General features: G+C 45.7%; 1 protein-coding gene across 9 annotated transcripts in view; it reads right to left on the bottom strand.

Annotated features, from left to right (window-relative positions):
* DOCK9 (dedicator of cytokinesis 9) overlaps positions 1-27129 on the bottom strand; it is a 345565-nt gene that overhangs the window by 272390 nt on the left and 46046 nt on the right. For 3 of the 9 annotated variants that reach the window (XM_073569530.1, XM_073569531.1, XM_073569537.1), the window contains exon 1: positions 13242-13579. The exons of 3 other annotated variants lie outside the window; for them this stretch is intronic. In XM_073569530.1, coding sequence (XP_073425631.1) covers positions 13242-13400 — 159 coding nt within the window. In that variant the 5' untranslated portion in view covers positions 13401-13579. Of the gene's footprint in view, positions 1-13241; positions 13590-27129 lie in introns of those variants that run through there. 3 more of the 9 variants (XM_073569538.1, XM_073569539.1, XM_073569536.1) reach the window with 3 other exon arrangements.

Below are 27129 nucleotides of genomic sequence, written 5' to 3'. Positions count from 1 at the left end.
AGTATAATAAATAAAAATGATATATGCTGACTCACAGAGTGGAGAAGATGGAGAAATTCAGTTTGCCATCTTCTCTGCACCTGTGATCAGATTCTAACATGCAAGAGAATCAGATCACAGTATAATGACACTCGGCTCACGCTCGCAGCAGAGTTTGAGCTCAGGGTCAGGCCGGGATCACACATGCGAGAATCTCGGCCGCGTCTCGCATGTTAATACTCAGCGCTGCCGCCGGCACTCAGGAGTGAAGTGTGCGGCTGCATGTATTGCTATGCGGATGCATGCTCCGATCCCAGTGCCGGCTATTAACATGCGAGACTCGGCCGAGTTTCTCGCATGTGTGATCCCGGCCTCAGAGAATCATCGGATGTTACTCGCCAGTGGGAGCGAGCCCTAAAGCAGTTACTAGCCTCATTCTTAACTGTACAACCAACCAAGATGAGCCTCTTTCCTGTTGGGACACCTAATGTACAGCATTTATTTTTAGACATGAAGAGTTCAGTCTACTTGTCAGAGATAATTAGTAGGTGACAGTGATGTCACTTGTTAATTATATTAAGGACACTATCAGAAAGTAGGACAGTGCTAAACAGTACTTTACAACAGTACCAGCATGTGCCGAAAGACAAACTAGGACACACTACACTTGTACTTGCTCCTGTATTTCATAAAACCACCAGAAAACATGCGTATATGGCTTTTAAATGCATAAATGTTAAAAGGATTCTCTGGGAATAGAAAAAAATGACATTGGGAAAAAATTCCTAAATAACTTCAAAAGGAAACCTGTCACTAGAGTCATGCTGCCTAAACTAAAAGTGGCCTAAATCAGAGCCAGTCTACATGATCGCAGTGCCGTTTCAGAAAAAAGTTTGAAAAGCCGGTCAGGGACTATGGGGAGATATGTAACAAGTATGGAGTGGGCCCAGTAGTCTTCTGATTGACTTACAGGTCTTTCCCAAGTATGCACATAGGTAGAGAACCGTCAATCAACAAGGAGGAGAGCCTGCCATGGCCTGTGCCAGACTAGTCACATCTCTACCTATGGCCCTCGGATGGTTCATTAAAGGGAACCTGTTCCCAGAAAAAACACTATTAACCTGCAGATATGGGGTTAATCTGCAGGTTAATAGCGTTATTATCCTACCCAGCACCCACACATACCCAAAGGCTGCAGGGAGAAAATGAACTTTAATTTCCCTCGGCAGCATTCGGGGGTGGCGCTGGTGCAGGTTTAGTCACCGCTCTGAGTAGTGGCAGTAGCTGCACCCCCAGCCCTGACCGACACTGGCTCTGCATTGGGGATGGCCGGGGGCATGGTTACAGCCATCACTCTGTATACTCAGAGTAGTGACTGAACCCGTTACAGCGCCCCCAAGTGACAAACCGGAATGCTGCCGGGGAGGAAGAAAGTCAATTTTTTTTCCACGCAGCTTTCAGCTCAGTGCTGGGAAGGTTAATAATGCTATTAACCTGCATATTAACACCATATCTGCAGGTTAATAGTGGCTTTTTATTCTGGTGACTGGTTCCCTTTAAACCAAGTTTCTCTAAAATGTTGCGCCGTTTCAAAGTAAAACACACTTGGCTGCAATCATACAGCCAGTGTCGGATTGGTGCTGGCTGTGGTTCAGTCAGCATGAATCTAGAGATAGTTTCCCTTTAATTAGTACATGACATTCAATTGTCTACAGAGGTAATGGCAATAAAGGTAAAATGGCTGCCATCCTGTTACAGTGACAGAAACCGGTCGTAGATTGTGAGTAGGACCGACGCCTGCGAGCATGTGCAGTAGGAAAGCTCCAAGTCTCGGTCCACACCATGGGGTCTCTGTTCCAGCAATGTCACTCATTTTAGGTGGACACAGAAGCACGGTATACCACATTTCTGTGTCATTAAAAAAAGATGGACACTGCCAGAAAATGCATGGTGTCACCATGTCACAGCAGAGGACTTTTCTGCTGCACACGCTCGCACACTCCGCTGCCATTCTAGGACAGGTTCCTGTCACTGTAACAGTGGCCATTTTCCTGTACTATAGCGATTACCTCCCTACAGAAAACTAGTGGGGTGTGCTGATTAATGGTGTTTAGGAATATATTCACCGTGACATTTATTTCTATACCCAGAGAATCACTTACGGTAATAAGAGCTCTGACATGTACTATACAAAGGAACTGAACCAGTTCACTAAGTGGCAGGGATCCATACAAGGGACTGGTCTTGCACTGCTCCTATACAAAAGCCTTTACAGAAGGCATGCATTTATTCTCAATTGTTTAGAGGAAGCTCGGTCCAAACAATTGGACTATTATGCAGACATAACCCACAGGGACATGAACTACAAGTGACAGCTGTGTAAATCTTACATGGAAGAAATTCTTCCCATTGTCAACAGGCTGTGGACTTGATCTTACAGCAGAGAACAACACAAGTTGCCACCTGTGGAGAAAATCGGACTAAAGCCAAGGAACAGAGATGTTATTATATCCTGATAAACAGCTTGGTATAGGTCACTATTAATAAGACTACATTGATGTTGTGCGCCCTGCCTACAAACTAAACATTTTTGGCTAAAAGAAAAGTGACAAAGAAGCACTATAAACAGGCGGCATACATGTGGGTACATCTGCCATTTGCTGCTCCACACCTCTTATGACAAACCAACAGATTAAGGGCTTGTTCCGATGACCGTATTTCCAGTATGAGTTCTGTCCGTAAAGAGACAGCACTAGGACCAATGTTATGCAATCGGTCATGGCCTGGGAAGCTTTTTTTCCCCTCACTGACTTAATCTGCATGTGAAAAAAAAAAAATTGCCCCGTGCACTAGTGTCTTCCATTTGTCGGATTAGATTTGGCCATTCAAATGTAAAGAACATGAATTTGGGCATGTCCCAATTTGTGCATAAGAAGAGACCTGTCCGAGTCGAAAGGAAACAAACCCAGCTGGGACCACCCAGGTGACTATTCTCCATTCCCGGCTCATTTCAGTAAGACACATAAGTGGCTCCATAATGGAGCCTATCCCTATTTCATGCTGCCTGTGGCTCATGGAGTACCTACACTTATTTTGTCTCAACCATTTATGTTGAAAATAGTATCTGATCTGCGGGCAGGATGTTCTAAAGCAGGAGAAGCTCTCAGATTTATTAACATTTTTGTGGGAAAAGTTTCAGTCAAATTTGAAATTTATTCATTGAAATCACCATGCTGCCCCCATGGTGGCTTAACGGTTAGCACTGCAGCTAGCCCTGGGTTCAAATCCCACCAAGGACAATATCTACAAGGAGTTTGTATATAATTTAATCCTCTGCTCTTTCTGGAATTCTCAGTCCAGTGGGCGGTCCTATCAGTGACTGACAGCTATCTCCCTATGCACACTTATACAAAGAAAGCTGTCAGTCACTGATAGGACCGTCCATGGACCGAAATACCAGAAAGTGCAGAGGATTAAATGATTAAAACACAGGTTATACTGAATCTTTACTCCCAAACTACGGCAGAATCTACTCCTCTGCCCTGCTCTGTAACAGGCCTCCTGCATGCAGATTGGACGGTGCTTTCATGGAGACAGGTTCCCTTTAAACGCTACAGAGTTTCATGTTACTAGTCATGAACCTTCACGTCCACCGGTATAATCCCCACACGACAGCCCTTTATACAAAGGTATGTATTGTTGCCAGATTAAGAGTGCTGCTGTAGTATCAAACCTTTGGCCTCCACCCAACTCGCAGCACAAACAAGGTTCTCTTCACCATGTCAGAATTTCCTCTTCCCCTGTGGCCAGAAAGCCAAACATTATCATAACAGAAACCATTCTTGTTAGAAAACAACCCACATACTTTTACGAGAAGTTGAAATGAAGGGTATGCTTCCAATCAGGGTCCAGAGGCGGTGTGCAGGATAAGCCAGGGCGACCTGCCAGACCCCATAGACTTTCTCCTTCTTGTAGTTCCCTCCAGAATGGCAGGTGAGGTTATATACGAATTTGTGAACAGATAGATGCCACAATGAGAGCAAACTAAATCTCTTCACAATGTTTCTGGAATCATTAGCTGCAACATACACACGGTTCCTCACAATGGAAAAAGTAACACAATTATGAGCTGCAGGGTCAGAAGCGGAAAGTGTGAACTCATGCGAGCCAACACCCACAATGGGTCTATGGATCTACTGGTGACAGGGCCCGAGGCACGCACTGCAGCACCCAGCCTTACCAATGCCTGCACACATGCAGAATGCTGCAGCCACGCTCCGCCGCTCTTCAGGAAAGAGCAGGGCTTAATAACAGGGCAATCAATAAATAATATGTGCCTGAATCCACTCTGCCTCCTAAGCTTAATGGACAGGGTGTTTTATCCCCCATCATAGTTCTTTCCCAGTGTAGGAGCTTTTCCACTATCTGCATACATTGAACTTAATGCTCCAAAATATGTATCATACACAGAGCCAAACGCTGACCCAGCACTGAAGATCTGTAGTAGGCCATGTTCACACTTGGGCTGTGGCTTCCATATAATTCATTGCAATGATGTCCTTCAGATCCCACTAAGCTATAATGGAAGCTTTACAGAGAACCAGTTAAGATTAAAGTGGTATCCGACATGGTGCAGGCAGGATTTTTTGGAGCAGGAGGAGCTGATCAGATTGATGTACATTTCTGTGCGATACCTTCAGCAAAATGTGCATTCTATTAATTGAAAACCCAGGTGTTACTATGAGTCCTGTGGGGTCCTACTCAGTGACCGACTGTCTTCCCTGTATGCAGAGAGAGCTGTCAATCACTAGTGGGACCACCCACTGGACTCATACATACAAACACCAGGGATTTCACTACAGAAAATGCTAAATATACTGAATCTTTTCCCACAAATCAATATGTCATTCTGCTCTGCTTCTCTTTACCATGCTTGTCCACAGATCAGACTGCATTTACAACATGACAGGCTCCCTTTAAGTTATCCTCCATAATTCAGATAGGATATAAGACACCCACCAATCAGTAAGTTAATTCTGGAACCTGCATCAATCCCGAGAACAGGGAAAAGCCTTTATTAAGGCTAAGTTCACACTTGTGTATGGCTTGTCTGCAGATGGCTGCTTAAGTCCTCCCTTAAGCTCTGCCTACTTCCAAATGCATCCTGCGTTGTCCAGTGTACCTATCTTTTACACTGGGTACGCAGGGACATGTGTTGTATGCGGATGCGTCCACATGCGGCGTTTTGACGTGCCTGCCGACCGCACAGGAACGCAACATGTTGCATTTCTGTGTGTTCGGCAGGCACGTCAAAATGCCGCATGCGGACGCATCCGCATACAACACATGTCCCTGTGTACCCAATGTTAAAGATAGGTACGCAGGACAATGCAGGACGCACGCAGAAGTAGGCGGAGCTTAAAGGGAATCTGTCACCCTTTTTTTCGGCTTGCAGCTGCCAGCATAGACATCGGGGGCTTATCTACAGCATTCTGTAATGCTGTAGATAAGTCTCTGATGTAACCTGAAAGATAAGAAAAACACGTTATACTATACTCACCGGGGTGGGTGGTCCGGTCCGGTTGGCGTTGCAGTCCGGTGCCTCCCTTCTTCATGCGATGACGTCCTCTTCTCCCAGTCCTGTAATGGCTCCAGCGCAAGCGCACTGCTCTGTTCTGTTGAGGGCAGAGCAGAGTCCTGCAGTGCGCAGGCGTCAGGAGAGGTCCGGCGCCTGCGCACTGCAGAATTCTACTCTGCCTTCAACAGGGCAGAGCAGTGCGCTTGCGCCGCAGCCATTACAGGACGGGAGAAGAGGACGTCATCGCATGAAAAAGGGAGGTGTCGGACCGGACCGCCCACCCCGGTGAGTATAATATAACGTGTTTTTCTTATCTTTCAGGTTACATCAGAGGCTTATCTACAGCATTACAGAATGCTGTAGATAAGCCCCCGATGTCTATGCCGGCAGCTGCAAGCCGAAAAAAAAGGGTGACAGATTCCCTTTAAGGGAGGACGTATGCAGCCATCCGCAGACCAGCCATATGCAAGTGTGAACTTAGCCTAAATGCAATGGAGGTCAAGCATGTGTACTGCACCTCCATTCATTGCCTATGGGGACTGCTGGAGATAGCCAAGCACCATACTCCGTTATCTTCGGTAGAGGATTACTTAACAACTTAATACAACTCCTTTAATGTATGTATCCATGTTCAAATATGACAACTAGAGATGAGCAAACCAATTCATGAATAATTAGCATAAAACAGAAAGGTGCAGTGGATACCATATTATTCTTTGAAAGCAAAATAGAATGTGGCAAATCGTAAAGTCATGAAGCACTTAAAGGGAACCTGTCAGCAGGATTGTGCATAGTAACCTACAGACACTGTCAGGTCGGCGTCATTATACTGAATAAAATGAAACCTGGGTTGGAAATCTGTCTTGTGGTTGTTCTTTAATGAGATTCTCGTGCCCTAAGACAGGGTTGGTGTATGTGGTGCTCTGATTAGATATTCATAATGCAGACTGCTGACAGGTCTCTGATCCCTCACTGACCTGCCCCCTAGTTTGCATAATGAATATCTGTATATACTTTAAAATAATAATAAAAAAAAATCTTCTGCAGACAGGTGCCGGCCGTGGCACCTGCTCTGTAGCAAAATCGCATGTTTTGTGTGTCAATAATACATTTTATTCAGGTTATTCAGCAAGAGGAAAAAATATCAATTTGAAAATGGCGCCCATTGCACCTGCACCGTAGCTGCTAACAGTGTCTAGATGTGATCTGATAGCTGCTACTGCGCAGGAGTCACAGGCGCCATCTTACTGGAGAAGAAAGAAGCGCAGTAGCAGCTCGGAGATACTAATCTTTATTTTTTTAATAATAACAATAATAATCTTTATTTTTATACAGCGCCAACATATTCAGCAGCGCTTTACATTTTTCCACACATCATCATCGCTTTCCCCGATGGGGTTCACAATCTATATTCCCTATCAGTATGTCTTTGGAATGTGGGAGGAAACCGGAGAACCCGGAGGAAACTCACGGAAACACAGGGAGAACATACAAACTCCTTGCAGATGTTGTCCATGGTGGGATTTGAACCCAGGACTCAAGCACTGCAAGGCTGTAGTGCTAAACACTGAGCCTCCGTGCTGCCCAGGGGATAGCCGGGGATCAAGGGATCAGTGACCTGTCAGCAGTCTGCATTATGAATATCTAATCAGAGAACCACATACACCAACCCTACCTTAGGGCACAAGAATCTCATTAACACAAAACTGAAAACAAACATTAAGCAACAACCACCATACTGAAATCATCAACCAATGTATCATTTTAATCAGTATAACGGCGCCGACCTGACATTGTGTGTAGGTTACTGTGCACAATCCCACTTACAGGTTCCCTTTAAGAGTCAAAACTAGTACGTGGTGAAAAATTCTTTTATCTTCGTGATTACCACTTTTGGCACAATAAAATCACAGAGTATAGTGAGTTGGATAGTCTGAATTACAGTAAAGTCACTAAGAAGAGCGGGACGAAGCTGGACATCGGAGAGAGCAGCAGTCGATGAGTATATTAATGCACATACACTACATTACATATCCAGAGATTAAAAGGCTGGCGAGGTTCAGAGAAAAAAAAAGGACCTTACTGCAGAAAAAATATACTTTAAAAGAAACAGTCGGGGACCATAGCCGGACATGAAACTATTTGGGCTATGATCACGGCTGGCATCTCTCCACACTGATCTAGGTGAATGACAGGTCTCTCTGGTAGCACCTTGTCTCCGGCTATGATCCCCAACCAGATCGTCAAAGTATATGTTCTCTGAAATGACAGAGTGCTTCAGACAAAAATATACTTGGCTACAATTGTGTAGCTACGCTCTGATTCAAGCTGATAAGTTTAATTTAAAGCAAACTGTTCAGCAGGATTTTGCTAAGTAAGGGCCCAGTCACACATAGCGACGCTCCAGCGATCTTACCTTGTCAGGATCAGTGGTGTGTCGCTACATGATCGCTGGTGAACTGCCAAACAGCGCGCGGCACTTAGAAACCCGATGTGTACCTTGGTTACCAGCTCACTGCACCAGCGCGCTGGTAACTAAGGCACACACCGGGTTTCTAAGCGCTACGCGCCTCTTAGGAACCCGACCTTTACCTTAGTTACCAGCGCGCTGATCGCTGATCTCCCGCCTGTCACACGCAGCGATGCGAACTGGCCAGCGGGAGACCAGCGATCAAAAAAATGTCCTGGCCATTCCAGGACGATCAGCGATAACCGGCAGGGGGGCCGGTCGCTGGTCAGTGTCACACACAGCGATCTCGCTAGCGAGATCGCTATGTGTGACGGGGGCTTAATCTACAGAAACTGTCAGTTGCTGATGTTACACTGATTAAAATGAGATACCTGGGGTGATGAAATCTGCCTTGTGGTTCTTGTGTAATCATTGTTAGACGTTTTCAATTAATGATATGTCCGTGCTCCGGGGGCGGGACTGTAGGCAGAGTCTTATCCTGCTCTATAAGCCAGAGAAACCAAGGAAAGACCTGCCCACAGGCCGCCCTAAAACACAAACGTGTTCCTCATTGAGACAGACTGTTTGTGCTTCAGGGCGGCCTTTGGGCAGGTGTTTCCTTGGTTTCCCTGGCTCAGAGCAGGAAGATAAGACTCTGCCTACAGTCCAAACCCGGAGCGTGGGCATATCATTAACTGAAAACAGACACTGATTACACAAGAACCACAAGACGGATTTCTTCACCCCAGGTATCATTTTAATCAGTATAACAGCGGCAACATGACAATGTCTGTAGTTTACTTAGCAAAATCCTGCTGACAAGTTCGCCTTAAGAGGTCTATACTTAATGCATTTATTGCTTTTTACTGCAGTGCTCTTTTCTTTAAGTCCAATGTAGAAATGCCAGTGTTAAATGTTTCCCCATATCATCTCATGGGCTGACAAGGACACGGTCAGGAATTTATCACTGCTTTCTCCAAAAGCAATTAAAAAGAATACAATATTAAAAAGAATACACAAAAATAATAAAATAATAATAATGTATATCTGTATATTAAGGAATTGCTGTTTGTTCAAGGAGAATGTTTACTGCAAGATTTTTTGTTTTCTTGCTGCTACCAACATTGGAAAGCAGATCATTTCCATCATTCATGTGGTTTTACTGGAAAGAAATCCCTATGCGTCCTCTGAGCACCCTCAGAAGAAAACCACCACTAGAGGACTATCCATCATGTTTAACCACTACTGTGACATTTCTCTGCAATATGATCCATCAAAGAATCTAATATAGCAGATAAATCGACCTACCCTAACCTTCGTCCAGGACATATATCATCTCCATATAGCACTGTAGCTCTCTAGCAGTGAACTTGACCTCACCTTCAAGGTTCTGGAGGTGCACAATTTCATATCATATTCAATGGTTTTTAAAGCACTTTTGGACGAATATTCTTTTGTGAACACAGCCTAAAGCATGTGTAAATCACAGGACACTGGACTTAAAAGGAAAGCAGGAAAACTTTCCCATACCTTAAATTAAACCGAGATGGCCATAATGAGTTTTATATAGTAGCCACTCACTTCCAGTCATTGGGCAGTAATTGTGGCAATGAACAGTCACCACTCCTTACACAGGGAGCGTGCTGTAATCATTTCACCTGCACCCTAACATTCTGCTCTACAGCGTGTGTATGGACTAGGATGCATGGAGAGTGATTACAGTAAACTCACTTTGTAGAAAGCGCCGACCGTGATTACAGTGCACTCACTGTGTAGAAAGTGCTGACTGTGATTACAGTGCACTCTGTAGAAAGTGCTGTGATTTCAGTACACTCACTGTGTAGAAAGCGATGACTGTGATTACAGCGCACTCACTGTGTAGAAAGCGCTGACTGTGATTACTGCGCACTCATTGTGTAGAAAGCGCTGATTACAGTGCACTCACTGTGTAGAAAGCGCTGACTGTGATTACAGTGCACTGTGTAGAAAGTGCTGTGATTTCAGTGCACTCACTGTGTAGAAAGCGATGACTGTGATTACAGCGCACTCACTGTGTAGAAAGCGCTGACTGTGATTACTGCGCACTCATTGTGTAGAAAGCGCTGATTACAGTGCACTCACTGTGTAGAAAGCGCTGACTGTGATTACAGTGCACTGTGTAGAAAGTGCTGTGATTTCAGTGCACTCACTGTGTAGAAAGCGATGACTGATTACAGCGCACTCACTGTGTAGAAAGCGCTGACTGTGATTACTGCGCACTCATTGTGTAGAAAGCGCTGACTGATTACAGTGCACTCACTGTGTAGAAAGCGCTGACTGTGATTACAGTGCACTGTGTAGAAAGTGCTGCGATTTCAGTGCACTCACTGTGTAGAAAGCGATGGCTGATTACAGTGCACTCTGTAGAAAACGCTGACTGATTACAGTGCGCACACTGTGTAGAAAGGGATGACTGATGACCGTGCACTCACTGTGTAGAAAGCGCTGACTGTGATTACAGTGCACTGTGTAGAAAACGCTGACTGATTACAGTGCACGCACTGTGTAGAAAGCGCTGATTGTGATTATAGTGCACTGTGTAGAAAGTGCTGTGATTTCAGTGCACTCACTGTGTAGAAAGTGCTGTGATTTCAGTGCACTCACTGTGTAGAAAGCGATGACTGTGATTACAGTGCACTCACTATGAAGAAAGCGCTGACTGCGATTACAGTGCACGCACTGTGTAGAGAGAGCTGACTGTTCACTGCCACCCACACCACTCCGATAACTGGAATGGAGCAGCTGCAGGGAGAATATAGCCACGGTCTCTACCTGCAGCCGTATTCCCAATTTGCAAGGAGTTTGTATGTTCTTCCCATGTTTGTGTGGGCTTCCTCCAGGTGCTCAGATTTCCTCCCACACTCCAAAGACATACGGTACTTACAGGGAATTTAGATTGTGAGCTCCAATGGGGACACCAGTGATAATGTCTAAAGCGCTGCGGAATTAATGGTACGATATAAATGAGTAAAATAAATAAGACTGCTTCATGTTTTAATTAGTATTTGCCTGCAGATGGCCACTGTGTCTGCAAATTAATGCTAATTTTTTTTTGCTGACAAGTTCTCTTTAATTATTCAAACTTATGATCATGAAAACACCCAGGGTGGAGAGCTTTTCTGTATGCACTTAATAAAGTGGTTGTACTAAGAATGCAGGTTATCCACTTACCCCCCCGGACAGGTAACAATGCTGATCACACAAGAGAAATAACTCCAGTATTGATCAGTTCAATACCTGAGGTTGCGTCATGAAGGACACCGCTCTACAAATAGAAGCGGATCACTGTGTCTGGCTTCTCTAAACCTATTGATCAGCTTGCATTGCTGGAGGAAGCTATGCCTTGCCATACATATACCCTGCCTAAGTGTAGTAATACATGCCAACAAGGAACACACCCAGTACAACAGAAGGAACGCGGCTTTTTAGAAGTTCTTTAGTAATAGACGTTTGTCTCAAGCAAGAACCCCCACGTAGGGTCATCTATACGACTGTACCGTAAGCGGTTGTTCGTCATCAGACAAATCCTTTTAATGCATCATATCAGCGAACAAGATAAACTACAGTATTTTATCAAGACAAGTTTGTAACATGAACAGTCACATCATTGGTTCTTGGATTTAGTTTCAGAAATAGTGAACTTCCGCCAATATCTTGGACACTGATCTAAATTTGCACCAGTTACACAGTTCCTGACGAGACAGAAAACAGCTGAGTGTTGGGTTTGAATGACACCAAACTGTAAATCCCGCCACAGATATATGATTTTATGACATTTTTCTTCTTGAAATGGACTGGTTATAATTGAAGGCTCCAATCTATGCTATCCCAGCCAAATGACAGTGTATACAGTGTATACAGTGTTCGGGAGTTAGCGAGGACCCCCAACCATCTAATAATGGGTCATAAAACCTTTTGACTTCTGGTTATAAAAAGTTGCCCCCCCATCCATTTGATAGAGTGGCTCCCTAGGTGGGCACATATCAAGATGATAATTGGTACGGGAACATAGAACATTAGCCATATCGGCTGTGATTTAATGGACCACAACATTTTGTTATATTTTCTTACTGTATTGGTCAATGATCTTCAGAAAAGACCGAGAACTCAAGGTTCGTGCAGTTGAATTATTCCAATTGTATTTAAGCAATTCAGTTGCAATATATATGACGTTTCGGTCCTAGCGCCTCTGCTTGTGTGACTGCAGTCGTCTTCCCTCCTGCGCTACACATACCAAACTATCACAAGCCACCGCAACCCATTGTATTCTGATGGAGATATGGATTTTAGGACCGAAAAGTCATATAAAATTGCAATTGGATTGACTAAATAAAATTGTCAAAATTCAAGTGCTCAAACCTTGAGCTCCGAGTCTTTTCTGTAGATCATTGACCAATACTGTAAGAAATTCACAAAATTTCATATAATTACGGACTGGATTCCTACTATGGCACTGCTACTCTGGTCTAGTCATGAACTGATCACTGCCGATTCAGGGCTATGATTGTTGATATCAATAAGATAATGATTTGGAGGATTTTGCAGAGAAACCATTTCTGATTGATGCAGATATCTGGCAGTATGTGGCACTAACTACTAACATCCAAGTGTCGAAAAATATCACCACCCAAAGCACATCCTGGAAAATCCAAGCACTGAAATAATGAAATTATAAATATCTATCACATCATAACACTATCACACTAGCATATCAATGCAATTATGCTACAAGAAAAAAAGCTGATCGGAGATTGCCTATAACACCAGGGTGGCACTTGGAAATAATGCACTCAGACAGCCAAGGGCAATTGCAAGTGACTTCCCTTTATTAATTTTTGTAATGAAACACCCATCACATAACGGACTTGGTGAATAGCTGGTATGAGGAGCCCCAGCCCAGGGAAATGCAAGTGTGACAGCGGAGAGCTTATGTGCCAGACTCACACCGTCTACCATACCGGCATCTTGTATTAGACTGCACGGTCAGACATGCGGACAGTATATGGGACATTCTATATAGGAGCATAATATAACCTCAGTAGGTTGAGATCTAACAATGAGATTTTTTTTGCTTTCTGGGCAATATTATTTGCCATGTCAGAAAACAAATGCACCCTCAATGTAATCTGACATACAATAAAATTGTTTGCCAATTGCAATGCAGCAAGGAGCCGGTACAAGCCATGGCATACTTACCAGAGATGAATGTGTGAAGCCGGAGTCCTCTCTCGACAAGCTCTGCGCGGTGTACTCGAGGGCATTATTTTCTCCTTGCTGTTTGCAGATATAAGCACAGTTTCTCTCTAATACTGTGCAAATGCCTTTAAAAAGGATCACACTAGTAGTGCAACCCATTCCCAGCTGCTGACAGTGGCCGATCCTAGCATCCCTGGCTCCATTTGCAGAGTAGCTTCCCGTGACTCACAGTGACAGTCTCCATCATCTGCATCCCTTCTCAAGAGATGCCTAGCAAGATTCCTCAAGCATGGGCTGAGTAAGGCACCACGGAGGGACGTACAGGAGGCGGAGAGAAAACCTCAGACAGGAGAAAATCTATACCTACAAATAGGGCTCAGCATCCACACACACATCTACTCCCTCTGCTCTCCTTACACTGCCGGGGGCATGCTCAAGATGAGGGAAGAAGAAAGAACACCAGTTTCTGATGCTCACTGCAGCTCACCAACACCACTCGCCCATAATTCCTCGCGCTCATAGAGTTGGAGAAGCCATTTTTTTACTGACCTAAATTCACTTTTTGATGTTTAATACTACATAAAGGTTGTGAGAGAAGAGAGTAATGCGATGGGGGATAAAAGGCAGTCATCCCGGTCACTATGGCAACGATACATGCCTCAAAGGGCGGCCGCACACATGAATGTTCCTGATCTGGAAATGGTTTTCTGACAGCTAGTCCCTAGGGAGCTGCGGACTGACAGAAGCATTCTTGTTCTGATCCTACTTCATCCTGTGCAGGCACAGTCCAGAAGAGCACATCTGCTTCTAGGCTCTGCGCTCACATGCAAGGTGACGCACGGCTCAGTGGGTAAATTGTTCATATTACACCACTGTATGTAAGACATTGCTGCAACAATTTACATTAAAAGTGGATACTTCCTGAAAAACAAAAAAATGTGCCTAAGCACTAACAGGCATGTAGTTGCTACTGACAGCGCTGTTGATAAATCAGCGGCCTATGCTGACATCGGTAGATTCTTTTCAGCTCTGCTCTAATGACAGGGCAAGACGTCCTTCATTCTGACTGAAAGACTGATTGCCACTGTCTAACTGGGGGTGGTGACTGTAAATTAGAATAAAGTCAGAAGTCACACCCCGACAACGGAACGGAGTGGAAAAGAAGCAGCTGCTCTGTCCATGTGATGTCAGCACAGGCAGCTGAATCTCCAGCAGGAGCGGCCTGTGACCACGCTGTGCCAGGAAACAGCAACTACCCGCCTGTTAGTGCTTAGGCACATTTTTTCTCTTTCAGAAAGTCCCAGATATCACTTTTAACAGTTACTAACAGGGTTTTTCTCTTGTTTTTTTTTTTTTTTTCTTCTTCTTCTTCATCTGTTCCTACTTTGTAAGCAAAACTAAAACTGAAGCCTGCTTCACCTTCACTGGAAACAAGGCTTTGGTTTATACAAGTATATACATAGATACACTCCTCACCATTAAAGTTGCAACGCCAAGAAGGAAAAGTCATGGAATGATGAAAATCACAGGACTGACAGATATGTTAATGATTATACAAATTTGAAAAAACAAACAAAAATTTCGATTTTTTTTTTAGCATTGAATACAAGTGCCACACAGAAAAAATTACATGCTTTTGCATGCTATCAATTAAGTTGGAAATGGTTGTCTGATGAATTTTCTTCCACACTGAATGCACTTGGGCACAGAAATCATCAAGATCTACTGCTGGCAGCTCCCAACCAATGACATCCCAAATGTGCTTGAAGGGAGACAAGTCTGGGGCAGCGCCATCAGGCACATGTGCCATAATGTACGCTAGCCAGATCCATGCAGTCTTCATTCCAGGCACACCAACAGCTCACTGTTACAAAGATTTGGCTGTAGAACCAGTGATCCGGTCATTTCTCCAAAGTGTCCCAGGAGCTGTTTTTTCAACACAATGCCATGGTTGTAAGTTGTTTGCGCTACAGTGAGTAGGCATGCGTGGCCTAAACATGCTACCATGGCCTTTGACAACATGCCAAGGTGTGTACATTCTGCACCTGGCTCTCATACTTGATAGCCAATAAATCCAGAAGTTGTGAAAATTCTGTTTCCATCTTTTTATCATCTGTATATAATTAAAGGGAACGAGTCTCCATGAAAATGTAGACCAAACTGCATGCACGAGATTATAGAGCAGGAAGAGCTGAGAAGGTTCAAATATAGTTTTGTGAGAAAAGATTCAGTATAACCTTTGCTGTAATCACTTAATCCTCTGGTTTTTCTGGGATTTTTGGTCGGTCCTATCGGTGACTTACAGCTATCTCCCCGTGCACACTTACATGTGTCAAATCTCTAATAGGACTGCCCACTGGCCAGAAAATCTCTGAAAGAGCAGAGGTTTAAAGGAAACCTCTCATGTTCACAAAAGCTATTAACTGATATTGGGTTATTCTGCAGGTTATTGTTCTAAAGCTGTACGGCTGCCGCAACGAACGCTCAGGTAGTGGGAGGAAATTAAAGGGAACCTGTCACCAGAAATAACCCCATTAACCTGGAGGTTAACAGCGTTATGATGCTGTCTGGTGCCTGCACATAGCCGAATGTATTGGGGAGAAAATGGTCTTTATTCTCCCCGCCAGCAATTGGTATTCAGTCACAGGGGTGAGGCAGTGTCGGTTCAGTCACCACTCTGATTATAAAGAGCCGCTGTAACTGCACCCCCTGGCCCTCAATGGCACTGGCTCTATATTGCAGCCGGCTGTCAGTCAGGGCTGGGGGTGCAGGGTTGTTCTGGTGACTGAACCAGCGCCGGGGCCGCCCCCATGACTTTATTCCTCCCTGTACTCAACACTTCAGTCATAAAAGCTCAAATGTGAGCAGTGGCTGTAACCACACCTGGCACTTACTGACAGAAGGCTCAGCAGTGAATCATTTGATTTGCTTTTTCTATCTGAGATCCTGGTACTGACAAGAGAACTTTGTCTTACATAGTGCTCAGCATGTTGCAAAGGAGGTCGATCAACAGAGTCTGGAGATTATGCACAGTAGCTATATTCCAGGCTGAGGTGTTAACTCATAAAATACCTCTCAGCCCACTCCAATCCAATCATTTCTATACAGCAGTTATTTGCTGAACTCCCTCCCTCTCAGCTCCTGACCAGAAAATACTGTTATCAGTCCTGCAAAATCACCATCAGCAGTTTCCAGGTCAGTTCTCCTGTTCATTGCTTAATTCAGTCATGTAATTGAATTCATTGCTTAATTGAATGTTCAAATGCCCTGCATCTCTATATGCACAAATAGTAAGCACAATATACATGTCAGAAGCAGCACTGACAGACCATTAATATATTTATATATTTCACAAACATACATATACAGGTTCTTTCATTATAACCTGGAGTCACCATATTGTAAGTCCTGCTGGCCTGCAAACCTCTGTAAAGTTATAAACTTGCTCATCGATGCATGCCAATTGGCACCAAGAGGTACAATGGGTATATTATCCAGACCGTTTTCAGCACACCCCTCTACCTGTAATTGCCAATCCTTCATCTGTGATAGTGTGGATGAGGTAGGAGGCTTCACCCACATCAAACAGCCAAGTCTGGCTCCTGCGCAGTAAAGATGAGGGCCTGCACACATCCAATTTTCTCATCCCTCTGCTGTAAAAGGAGTGTCAGCACAAAATGACTGTCCAACCAAGAATAGCATAGCTTGTAGAGGATAGAGGCCGAACAAAATTTGCACCATTATGAACAAATCAACTTGTGTTGACAAATTACAGTAGTTTTTATTTTACCTCTACCCTCCTCTGGCTCTTGTAAATCAAGGAAGAGAAGGGAGGGGATAAGAAACGAGTAGGTGGGAAGGTGCGCTGAACTGCTTAGCCACGAAAAAGTGCACCAACCTTCTTTATATCTGAAAAAAAGAACAATTTATGTCACATACTGCAATGGATATGGACACTAATGGTTAAAGCTAGGTTCCCTAAAAGGTACCTTGCTAAGTTAGAAACATCAATTTGTGGCGTTAGACTCCTCCCTTTAATAGTAGGGAATGCAATTTAATAATAATAAAACACCAATATGTCCCTTTCAAATCCGTCAAAGTTCCAGCAGAGTTGAGGTCTCATTCATTGGTTTCAGCGATCACATGAACCACAGAGGGAATGATCACCAGGTATCGTGCATCTGTCCTTTTATTCATTAGCATCGGAGTTCATTAGGAGAGGAGTCTGCAATTAGCTTTTTAAGAAGTCAAAACATAACTGCATAACTAGTGACAAATCCCATTAAAAAGAAAGACTAATGTGACATGTAAATACTCCCATTTTAAAAGACTGGAGCAATCATGCTGGCCCCATGTTCTGTCTATAAACGGTAACGTGCCACTGTATACATAAATCATCTACAGGGGGATTCCTCTTTCTGTCTGTACAGCCAGGCTCCAAAGGGAAAGGAGCATGTTTTCCTCCTGCTTTTCCTTTCTAATTACAATGTGCACCAAGCTCAATCAGCACAGCCCATAAATGACAGGTCACAATTTATGACACTTCTTATTTTGATCAGTGTGATCATCAGGATTCTTGGCTGATGAGATGAGCTCACAAATTGTTTCTTCCATCATTGTGGCTACTGTGTTCTTTGTAAATAGCATTGCAGGTTCTGGTGTTTTGGGCATACATTGTATAAGTAAAAATATAAAGCTAAAGGGGTATTCCCAAAATAACAGGATTTTTAGTTGCTTACCGTAAAATCTGTTTCTCGGAGCCCTTCATTGGGGGACACAGGAACCATGGGGGCTGTATGCTGCTGCCACTAGGAGGCTGACACTATGCAAATAAGAAAGTTAGCTCCTCCTCCGCAGTATACACCCCACCGACTGGCGCTCAATTACTCAGTTAGTGAGAAAGCAGTAGGAGAAGCAATAGAATATAAAGTAAACCAACAATTCAACTAGAACTATATTACATAGAACAAAGTACAGAAGTTGAAAACATGGGAGTGTGCTGTCCCCCCCAATGAAGGCTCCGAGAAACAGATTTTACGGTAAGCAACTAAAAATCCTGTTTTCTCTATCGCTTCATTGGGGGACACAGAAACCATGGGATGTCCCAAAGCAGTCCCTGGGGTGGGAAACAAACTTCCATCAGGTTAGCGGCCTCACCACCGCCGCCTGCAAGATCCTCCTTCTTAGGCTGGCATCCGCCGAAGCGTAGGTGTGGACCTTGTAAAATTTTACAAAGGTGTGAACAGAGGACCAGGTTGCAGCTTTACAAAGCTGCATCGCAGAAGCCCTGTGGTGCACCGCCCAGGAAGCGCCCACTGCGCGAGTGGAGTGAGCCTTAATCCCAGAAAGGGGGCACTCTGTTCTTTATCTCGTAAGCCTCTAAGATAGTCGATCTGATCCAGCGCGCAATAGTCGCCTTGGAGGCCGACAGGGCTTTTCGAGCCCCATCTGGGACAACGAAAAGAGAGTCTGTCTTCCGGAACGCATCGGTTCTAACCAAGTAGACCTTCGTCGCCCTGACCAGGTCCAGTCTGTTCAAGGAGCGTTCCCGGTGATGAACTGGAGCCGGGCAGAAAGAAGGTAGAACGATGTCTTCATTCAAGTGGAAAGCAGATACCACCTTGGGAAGAAAGGACGGCGGAGGCCGTAGAACAACTTTATCTTGGTGAATCACTAAAAAAAGGAGGTTGCCAAGAAAGAGCTGCCAACTCCGAGACACGTCGGATGGAAGTAATGGCCACTGGAAAGGCCACTTTCCAAGAGAGAAGAGATAGAGAAACCTCCTTGAGAGGCTCAAAGGGGGAACCTTGTAGAGCCTCTAGGACTAAATTGAGATCCCAGGGATCCACTGGAGCCCGATACGGAGGAACTGCAAGGGCCGCCCCTTGTAAAAAGGTTTTTACCTGCGGCCGAGAGGATAGCGTCTTCTGGAAAAAAATTGAAAGCGCCGAAACTTGCCCCTTTAGAGAACTAAGGGCCAGACCCCCGTGTCCAGGCCTACCTAGAGGAATGCTAGAATAGAAGGGAGCGAGAAAGACATTGGCGGAACGAGATTGGACTCACACCAACGAAAATATGCCTTCCACGTTCTACAGTATATTTTGGAAGACGAAGGCTTCCTAGCCCGGATCATTGTGTGAATTACCCGATCTGAAAACCCTGACTTTTTCAGTACCGCGGTCTCAATGGCCACGCCGTCACATTGAGCGACCGAGAATTGGGGTGGTAAATCGGACTCTGAGACAGCAGATCTGGTCTGTCTGGAAGTGTCCAAGGAGCGTCCGCGAGAAGGTTGACGATGGCCGCGAACCAAGACCTTCTGGGTCAATCCGGCGCAATGAGGATGACTGGTACCCCTTCTGCCTTGATCTTCTTCAACAGCTTGGGAAGAAGAGGAAGAGGAGGGAACAGATAGGAACTGCGAACTGTGACCAAGGAATGGTCAGAGCATCGGCGCCCACCGCAAGGGGATCGCGGGCCCTGGATACGAACCGTGGAACTTTCTTGTTCAGACGGGACGCCATCAGAACCACGTCTGGAGTACCCCAACGGAGGCAAATCTGCTGGCAGACTTCCTGATGTAGGGACCATTCCCCTGCCGCGAGGCCTTTGTGGCTGAGAAAATTGGCGGCCTCGTTTTCCACACCCAGAATGTGTACGGCGGATATTGCTGGGACTGACATTTCTTCCCAATGAAGTATCTTGGATACCTCGGCCAACGCCGAGGAACTCAGAGTCCCTCCCTGGTGGTTGATATATGCCACCGCTGTGGCACTGTCAGTCTGAATCCGGATTGGCAGACCTTTGAGCAGCTTATACGAATGAGTCAAGGACAGGAAAATAGCCCGTATCTCTAGGACATTGATCGGAAGAGTCGCTTCCTGCCTTGACCAACGGCCCTGTACTGTGAGATGGCAAGACACTGCGCCCCAGTCCAGAAGACTGGTGTCTGTCGTCACCACTTGCCAATGTACCGGAAGGAACGATCGGCCCTGGGCGATAAGAGGAGATGTTAGCCACCAATTGAGGGACAGCTTGACCTGAAATGAGAGTCGAATTGGAAGATCCAGTGAGGAGACAGACTTGATCCACTGCAACAGAATGGTCAGCTGAAGCGGTCTTGAGTGGAATTGGGCGAAGGGAATAGCCTCCGACGTTGCAACTATCCTCCCTAGAACTCTCATGGCTGATCGGAGGGAAATGAGTCGGGGGCCCTGAAGCAAACGAACATCCCGCCGAAGAGTTAATCTCTTGTCGTCGGGAAGGAAGACCTTTGCCTGACGAGTGTCGAAAAGTATGCCTAGAAACACAAGGCACTGTGTTGGAACTAGGCAGGCAGGACTTTTTTGTGTTGATGATCCACCCGAATCGAGCAATTGTGTCGCAGACAATGGTCAGACTTTCGAGAGCCTGGGGCAAGGATGTCGTCGAGGTACGGGAAGAGCACGAGACCTCTGATCCTCAAAATGGCCATCACGCTGCCATGATTTTTGTAAAAATCCTGGGGGCGGTGGCGAGCCCGAACGGCAGGGCGACAAACTGAAAGTGATCCTGATGTATCGCGAAACGCAGGAATTTTTGATGACCCAGGAAGATTGGGACATGTAGATAGGCATCTTGAATGTCTATGGAACACAGGAATTCTTGTGCCTCCATGGAAGCGATTACTGAATAAAGGGACTCCATCCTGAAATGTCGCAGACGGACCCTTTTGTTCAGTAGTTTTAAGTCCAGAATGGGCCGAACCGGGCCTCCGTTTTTCGGCACTACAAACAGGTTCGAATAGAAACCTGTGAATCGCTCTTTTTCTGGTACTGGAACAATCACTCCCGACTTGAGAAGAGAGGCGATCGCTGTAAAGAAACCCGGAACCAAGGGGGGTCTTTCGGGGGTCGGGATTCGAAGAATCGATCCCGAGGACGAGAAACAAGTTCTATTTTGTATCCTGAAGATACAACTTCCCTGACCCAAGCGTCTTCCACCGAGTCAAGCCATACGTCCCTGAAGGCAAGAAGACGGCCGCCCACCTGGGAGTATGCTCCGGTGTTCTGATTCCAGTCATGTGGAGGAAGATCTTCCAGGTCTAGGTCTGGTAGATCTACCCTGGGAAGAATGAGATTGCCAGGAAGGAGTGGGCCTAAAGGAGACTCTTTTCCTATCTTGGCGCGGTTGAGGCCTCTGCTGGTGGGAAGACGCATCTGCTGTCGTGAAGCGACGAAAAGGCCGAAACTGACGTTTCGGAGGAGGTTGACGAGATTTTGCCTGGGGAAGAAGGGAGCTTGTGCCCCCAGTGGCATCCTTAATAATCTGGTCCAGCTTATCGTCGAAAAGACGCGATCCCTGAAATGGTAAACTGGTGAGGGACTTTTTTGACGATAAGTCACCAAATTGCTTGATGCCTGAGCTGCGCAGGATGCGGCATCCAGGGAGGCCAAGACCAAATATTCGCCTGCCTGCGAAATTTGGTCGGCGAGATCCACCAGCTGCTCTGGCTGGTCTCCAGCCAAAATGCCTTGGCGGAGGTCCTTAGCCCATTTCGCTATGGCCTTAGAAGCCCAAGTAGACGCGAAGGCCGGGCTTAGAACAGAAGACGCCGCTTCGAAGGCTGACTTAGCAAAAGATTCTATGACCCTGTCATTAGTGTCTGCTAGAGATGCTCCCCCCAGAAATCGGAAGGACCGTGCTGTTAGATAGTCTTGAAATCGGAGGGTCCACGGTCGGTGAAGCTGACCAGTCTGCAATAAGTTCCGGCGAGAAAGGATATAACACCCCAAGGCATTTTCCTCTTTGAAAACGCCTGGTCGGATTTTCTCTCTCTGGAAAGAATTTTCTGGAACTCCGAATGATGAGCGAAGACCTTGGAAGGTGGTTTTGACCATCTGAAAGAAACTTCCTGGTCCGCGGGTTCCGCAGGAGAATCTTTGATATTGAAGGACTGGTTAATCACTGCAATGAGGCTCTGAACTATATCCCTCATATCAGCGATTTGGTCCGAGTCCAGCTCCAAAACATCCTCAGAGGGTCCATCCGAGAAAGTCTCGCCTGGCTCAGGGGAGGAAGATCTTGATAAGGGAGGCCGTTTGGACGGACTATGGGGCGATGCGGAACGGGAAGAGGAACCGGACCGGTGCTCCCGTCTGGCTCTTTTGCGGCTAATATTAACAGGCTCGACCGGAGCATCCTGTGACCTGCTGGGTCCTGCAGACGTCTGTAGTGACAACTTATCCAGTACGGACACCAAGGTCTGGGACACCTTGGTGAGATCTGCCACAGATTGAGACAGAGAGGAAGCCCACCCTGGGATAGGGGCCTCAACCTCACTCGGGACAACCGAGGGCTCCTGGGTGGTGGGTTCAGTGGGCTTGCTGCAGTCCTGACAGAGGGGAGAGGACTGACCTGATGGAAACTTGCGTTTGCAAGAAGAACATGCAAAATGACGGACTACCACAGAGGAAGAAGCAGAGCGAATTGGTTTAGAATTAGACATTATGAGCTAACCCACTAACAGTGCCAGACTGTTAGGGGACGGGGAGCTGAGGAGGGTGTCAGTCTACAGCGCAGACCTACTCACGGAACCTGTGTACACAGCACACTGAAGCGGAGACAAGCAGCTCACAGGCTGAGGAAAAACTGAGGTAAAAACGCGCTCCTGAATGCTGTGGGCGGGAATCAGCTCACAAGAGGGGGCGGAGCTAACCGCTCTTTCAGGAGCATAAGAAAACTCCACTCCCTCCTATACTGGGAGGAGTGGGCGGGCCCCTGCGACGCCTCTAACCCTCAGAGAAGCGGTGGGCGGCGCCAGACGGGCGGGATTGTTCCTCAGAAGAAAAAGCCCGCCTGAAAATGGGGGCGAGGCCTCGCCTCAGAACTAGGCCCGAACTGAAGCAGGGGCCTGGATTAGAAACGGCGGCCGCCGGAGAGCGCGGGGCGGCGCGGAGGTCTAAAGAGAACCGCAGTTTCGCGGCGCTGAGAACACTAAATACAGGTAATGCCGCTTAAGGAAGCTTGCCCGTTCTCCACCGCCAAGGGGGATTACTATCATGGGAAGGAGAGAGGGGCCCAGCCTGCTGATACTTACCTCCTGCAGTCCTGACTTACCCCATTTCCAGTTGCAGACCGTGTCTCCATCCACCGATAGGCTCTGGTAGGCGAGTGGGTGAGAGACAGAAGGCGAACACGCATACGTGTTCCTGGTCGGTAGACATATGAGGATACGGGGTGGCAGTACACGCCGTACTCAGTCTCTTTGTGGGAATACAGATGTGACTATTCACTCTGTATGCCTCCGGAACCTGCAAAGAAACGACGCACACTGAGGTAGATAAGGGTCTAATGAAAGACCCGTGTCCACCTCCTACTGACACTAAGCTAAACTGGGTAATTGAGCGCCAGTCGGTGGGATAAATACTGCGGAGGAGCTAACTTTCCTTTTTGCATAGTGTCAGCATCCTAGTGGCAGCAGCATACACCCCCCATGGTTCCTGTGTCCCCCAATGAAGAGATAGAGAAATCAGGTTGTCCTTTAGCCAATAGATAGGAGATAACTTGCTGATCACTTTGAGTCTGACAGTTGGGCGATCAAAGATCTGGAACCCCGAGAATGGAAAGGAGGTACACAGAGAATATGACTTGAACCCCAGATCTCTGCAGTCCAATCCCTGTACTTTCTGCAATATTATTTTCTCTGAGAAAGCTCCATTGTGACTGTTTTGGACATCTGGAAGCACGAAGACAAGTGGTACCACAAGTGCTATGTCATGCCAACAATAAAGCATCCTGAGACCATTCATGTAAGGAGTTGCTTTTCACCAGAGAGAGGGCTCGCTCACAATTTTGTTTTAGAACACGGTCATGAATAAAACACTAGTTTCTAAAAATCCTCCATGAACATCTACCAACAATCGAAGAGCGATTTGGTGCCAGCACCATGTTTCCAGGCAAAAGTAATAACTAAATGGTTTGGTGAACAAATCATTTAAGTTTTGGGTCTATGGCCAGGAAACTCCCCAGATCTCAATCCCATTGAGAACCTGGTCAACCCTCAAGAAGCGGGTGGACAATCAAAAACACAGAAATTGTGGTAAACTCTGAGCCATGATTAATCATCACTCAGGATTGGGCCCAGAAGCGGATTATCCAGCATGTCATGGTGAAGGGGAGAAGTCTTGAAAAAGAAAGGTCAACAATAAGTGTTAAGTCTTCACATAAAGTTGTGTATTTGTCAATAAAAGTTTATGAAACGCTTATAATTGTACTTCAGTAACCACAAAAACATTCCACTAAAAGACCTAAAACACTGTGTACAACCAGCAAACCTTGTAGAAAAAAAAATTTGGGTCAGTCTCCAAACTTTTGGCCACGATTGTAGGACTTCCCTTTTATTGGAACACAGTCTACACAGAGCTCGCCATTCTGAAGACTGGTAGATCGACAGCACATAAAACAGATATTTTAAACAAAAAGTAAACAAAGACTAGTAAAGTAAGTGACACATCGCTGGAATCAGGGTCTCTTCCTTACATTATGCTTCACTCAGATAGGGTAGCAACAACCTGTGACAGATTCTCTTTAAAGTTTGTAAAGTTCATTTTCATCTAAAAGGACATAATAGGCTGTTGGGCTGGGAGATCAAGCAAATAAATCATTCATTGGCTATTTGGCCTCTCACAATTCTGTTTTTGAGCAGAATTATACATTTTTTTTCAGACACATCACTTCCAGAACAATGTAGTGGTGATGGAAGTCTGCGTTGGTTCAGTAGCAGCTGGCGTCACCTACACTTCTGCAGTCCTCCTGGGGGGTATGGCTATCCGAGTTGGCTGCCCCACTTCTGAAGCTGGCAGTATGTGGGCACCGGACAGGTTTTACTGGATGAAAAAGAGACAGGCAGGGGTTAGAGGGCACTCAGTAATCAGAGATGCTGGAGAGCAGTGCCAGCATTTATGTGGCCATTTTCTGTAATATAACAATGTGGATTCCAGCTCACCACTGACGTTAACCCCATCCACTCAAAGCTTGGACACGGCTCTGCAGCAGCCCAAATAAGCGATAAGAAATAGTCCAGCTCCACAAATAAATTATTCTTTACACAAATTAAATCCATACACATGACAGGAAAAGTCATAGTGACAAACAAGAATCTATTTCTTCGCTTATGGCCTTTATCTATCCCATACGGAAACTGGGATTTAAAGTGGAGAAACAAGTAAGGCTTGGTCAGACCCCCTACTGCTTGGGAGCTTTCCACTACTTATATATGTATTGCCAACATAGAGTGTGTTTTTTCCCATTGATATGGTGTTTGGGGTCTTGGATGCTGGGCTGTTAATATAATCCCTGTAGAAGTATCCAACGTGTATCTGGGTTTTCCGATGAGCAGTTATTGATATTTTTGGATTACTCATCATAGGACAGTATCCACCTGCGCTGCCTGTCATAACACTGTATATTAGTGGGACATTAGTACCCTCATAATATTAGTGGTTGGCTCTTGCCATTTCTCCCATTGTGGTTGGGAGCATGCATATTGCAAACTTGCGGTCACGTGACTGCCGTTCCCGCCACTGACACAGAAGACTTCTCATAGCGTGCATGATTTGAGGATTGACAAGTCTACAGTCCTATAGAATGACTGCCGTGACTGCAGGCTTGTCATTTTAGACTAGACAACCCTTTCAGTTAAAGAGGTCGTCCACTACTTTGTTACTGATGACCTGTCCTTAGGATAGGTCATTAACGTCTAATCGACATGTCCGACACCGAGCCTCCTTGTTGATCAGCAGCGGCCAGAAATGCTCGATTGTGGAGCTGCTCCATCTTCTGAAAGTGGCCACGGCACGGTACTGCACATCCGCCTCCTACACAAATCAATAAGAGGTGGATATGCAGTCCCCTCCTGCAGCCACTATCAGAAGACAGAGCAGCGCCACAACCGAGCATTTCTGGTGGGCAACCGCTGCCACTGAGGACAGTTGATTGGAGATTGGTGCAAGGTGTCGGAACCCATCAGTTATTGATGACCTAGCCTAAGGAGAGGTCATTAATGACAAAGTAGTGGACAACCTCTTTAAGTGATTATAAATTCAGGAGTATTGGAAAAGGGCTGTGTGGCCAAAAAATAAGTACCCTCAATTTATTGAACATCCTAAGTGTTTAAGTGTAGGAGAGATCAGGAACAGAACAGACATTTATAAGGCATTTCATAACTTTCCCAAATTATTATGGAAACATTTACAGCACATCCTGCACTGTACTACTGTACCCAATGTATCATATTTTAGGAGTCAGAGTCGGTCCATTTTATACAGATTCCACCAAAATGAACACCGACACCCACTCTGACTCCACAGCCCTGGTTTATAGACTAAGCTACCGTAGAAGTCAGCAGATACTGCCAGTGGGACATTGCTACACCCCGAGTCACCCAACACACTACCCAGAAAGAATATGCAAAACAGTTCAGATGTAACTAATGCAGCTCTGACGGATGTGTAGACACTACATCCCTCCAAACACCTCAAACACAATACAGAAGACAATGGGAGGAAACGAGGAACCAAATAAGGGGATTATCAGGAGGGACAATCCAGGATTTCCCCAGTCCATGTTCTTGGGAAGAAGCAATAGGACTAATAGAGGAATTAGTGGTATTAGTATCACAAATATTCTCTTGTATTTTACTAGTGGCATGTAAGCAAGTGCATCAACTCATGGTGTGCTGTACAACTATGAACTGTCGGATATCACTCTTACATCACATCTTCCACTAGAGGGAGCCCTAAGCCAAATGCGGGACCATTTATTGTGCTGAATAAAAGGAATCTGTCACCCCATTTTTTGACTATGAGCTGTCGGCACCGCCATCAGGGGCTTATCTACAGCATTCTGT

Source organism: Dendrobates tinctorius, unplaced genomic scaffold (genome assembly GCF_039654945.1).
Source record: "Dendrobates tinctorius isolate UK_male_01 unplaced genomic scaffold, ASM3965494v1 ptg000026l, whole genome shotgun sequence".
In the NCBI taxonomy this organism is placed as follows: domain Eukaryota; kingdom Metazoa; phylum Chordata; class Amphibia; order Anura; family Dendrobatidae; genus Dendrobates; species Dendrobates tinctorius.
This window is presented reverse-complemented; position numbering and strand designations above follow the sequence as displayed.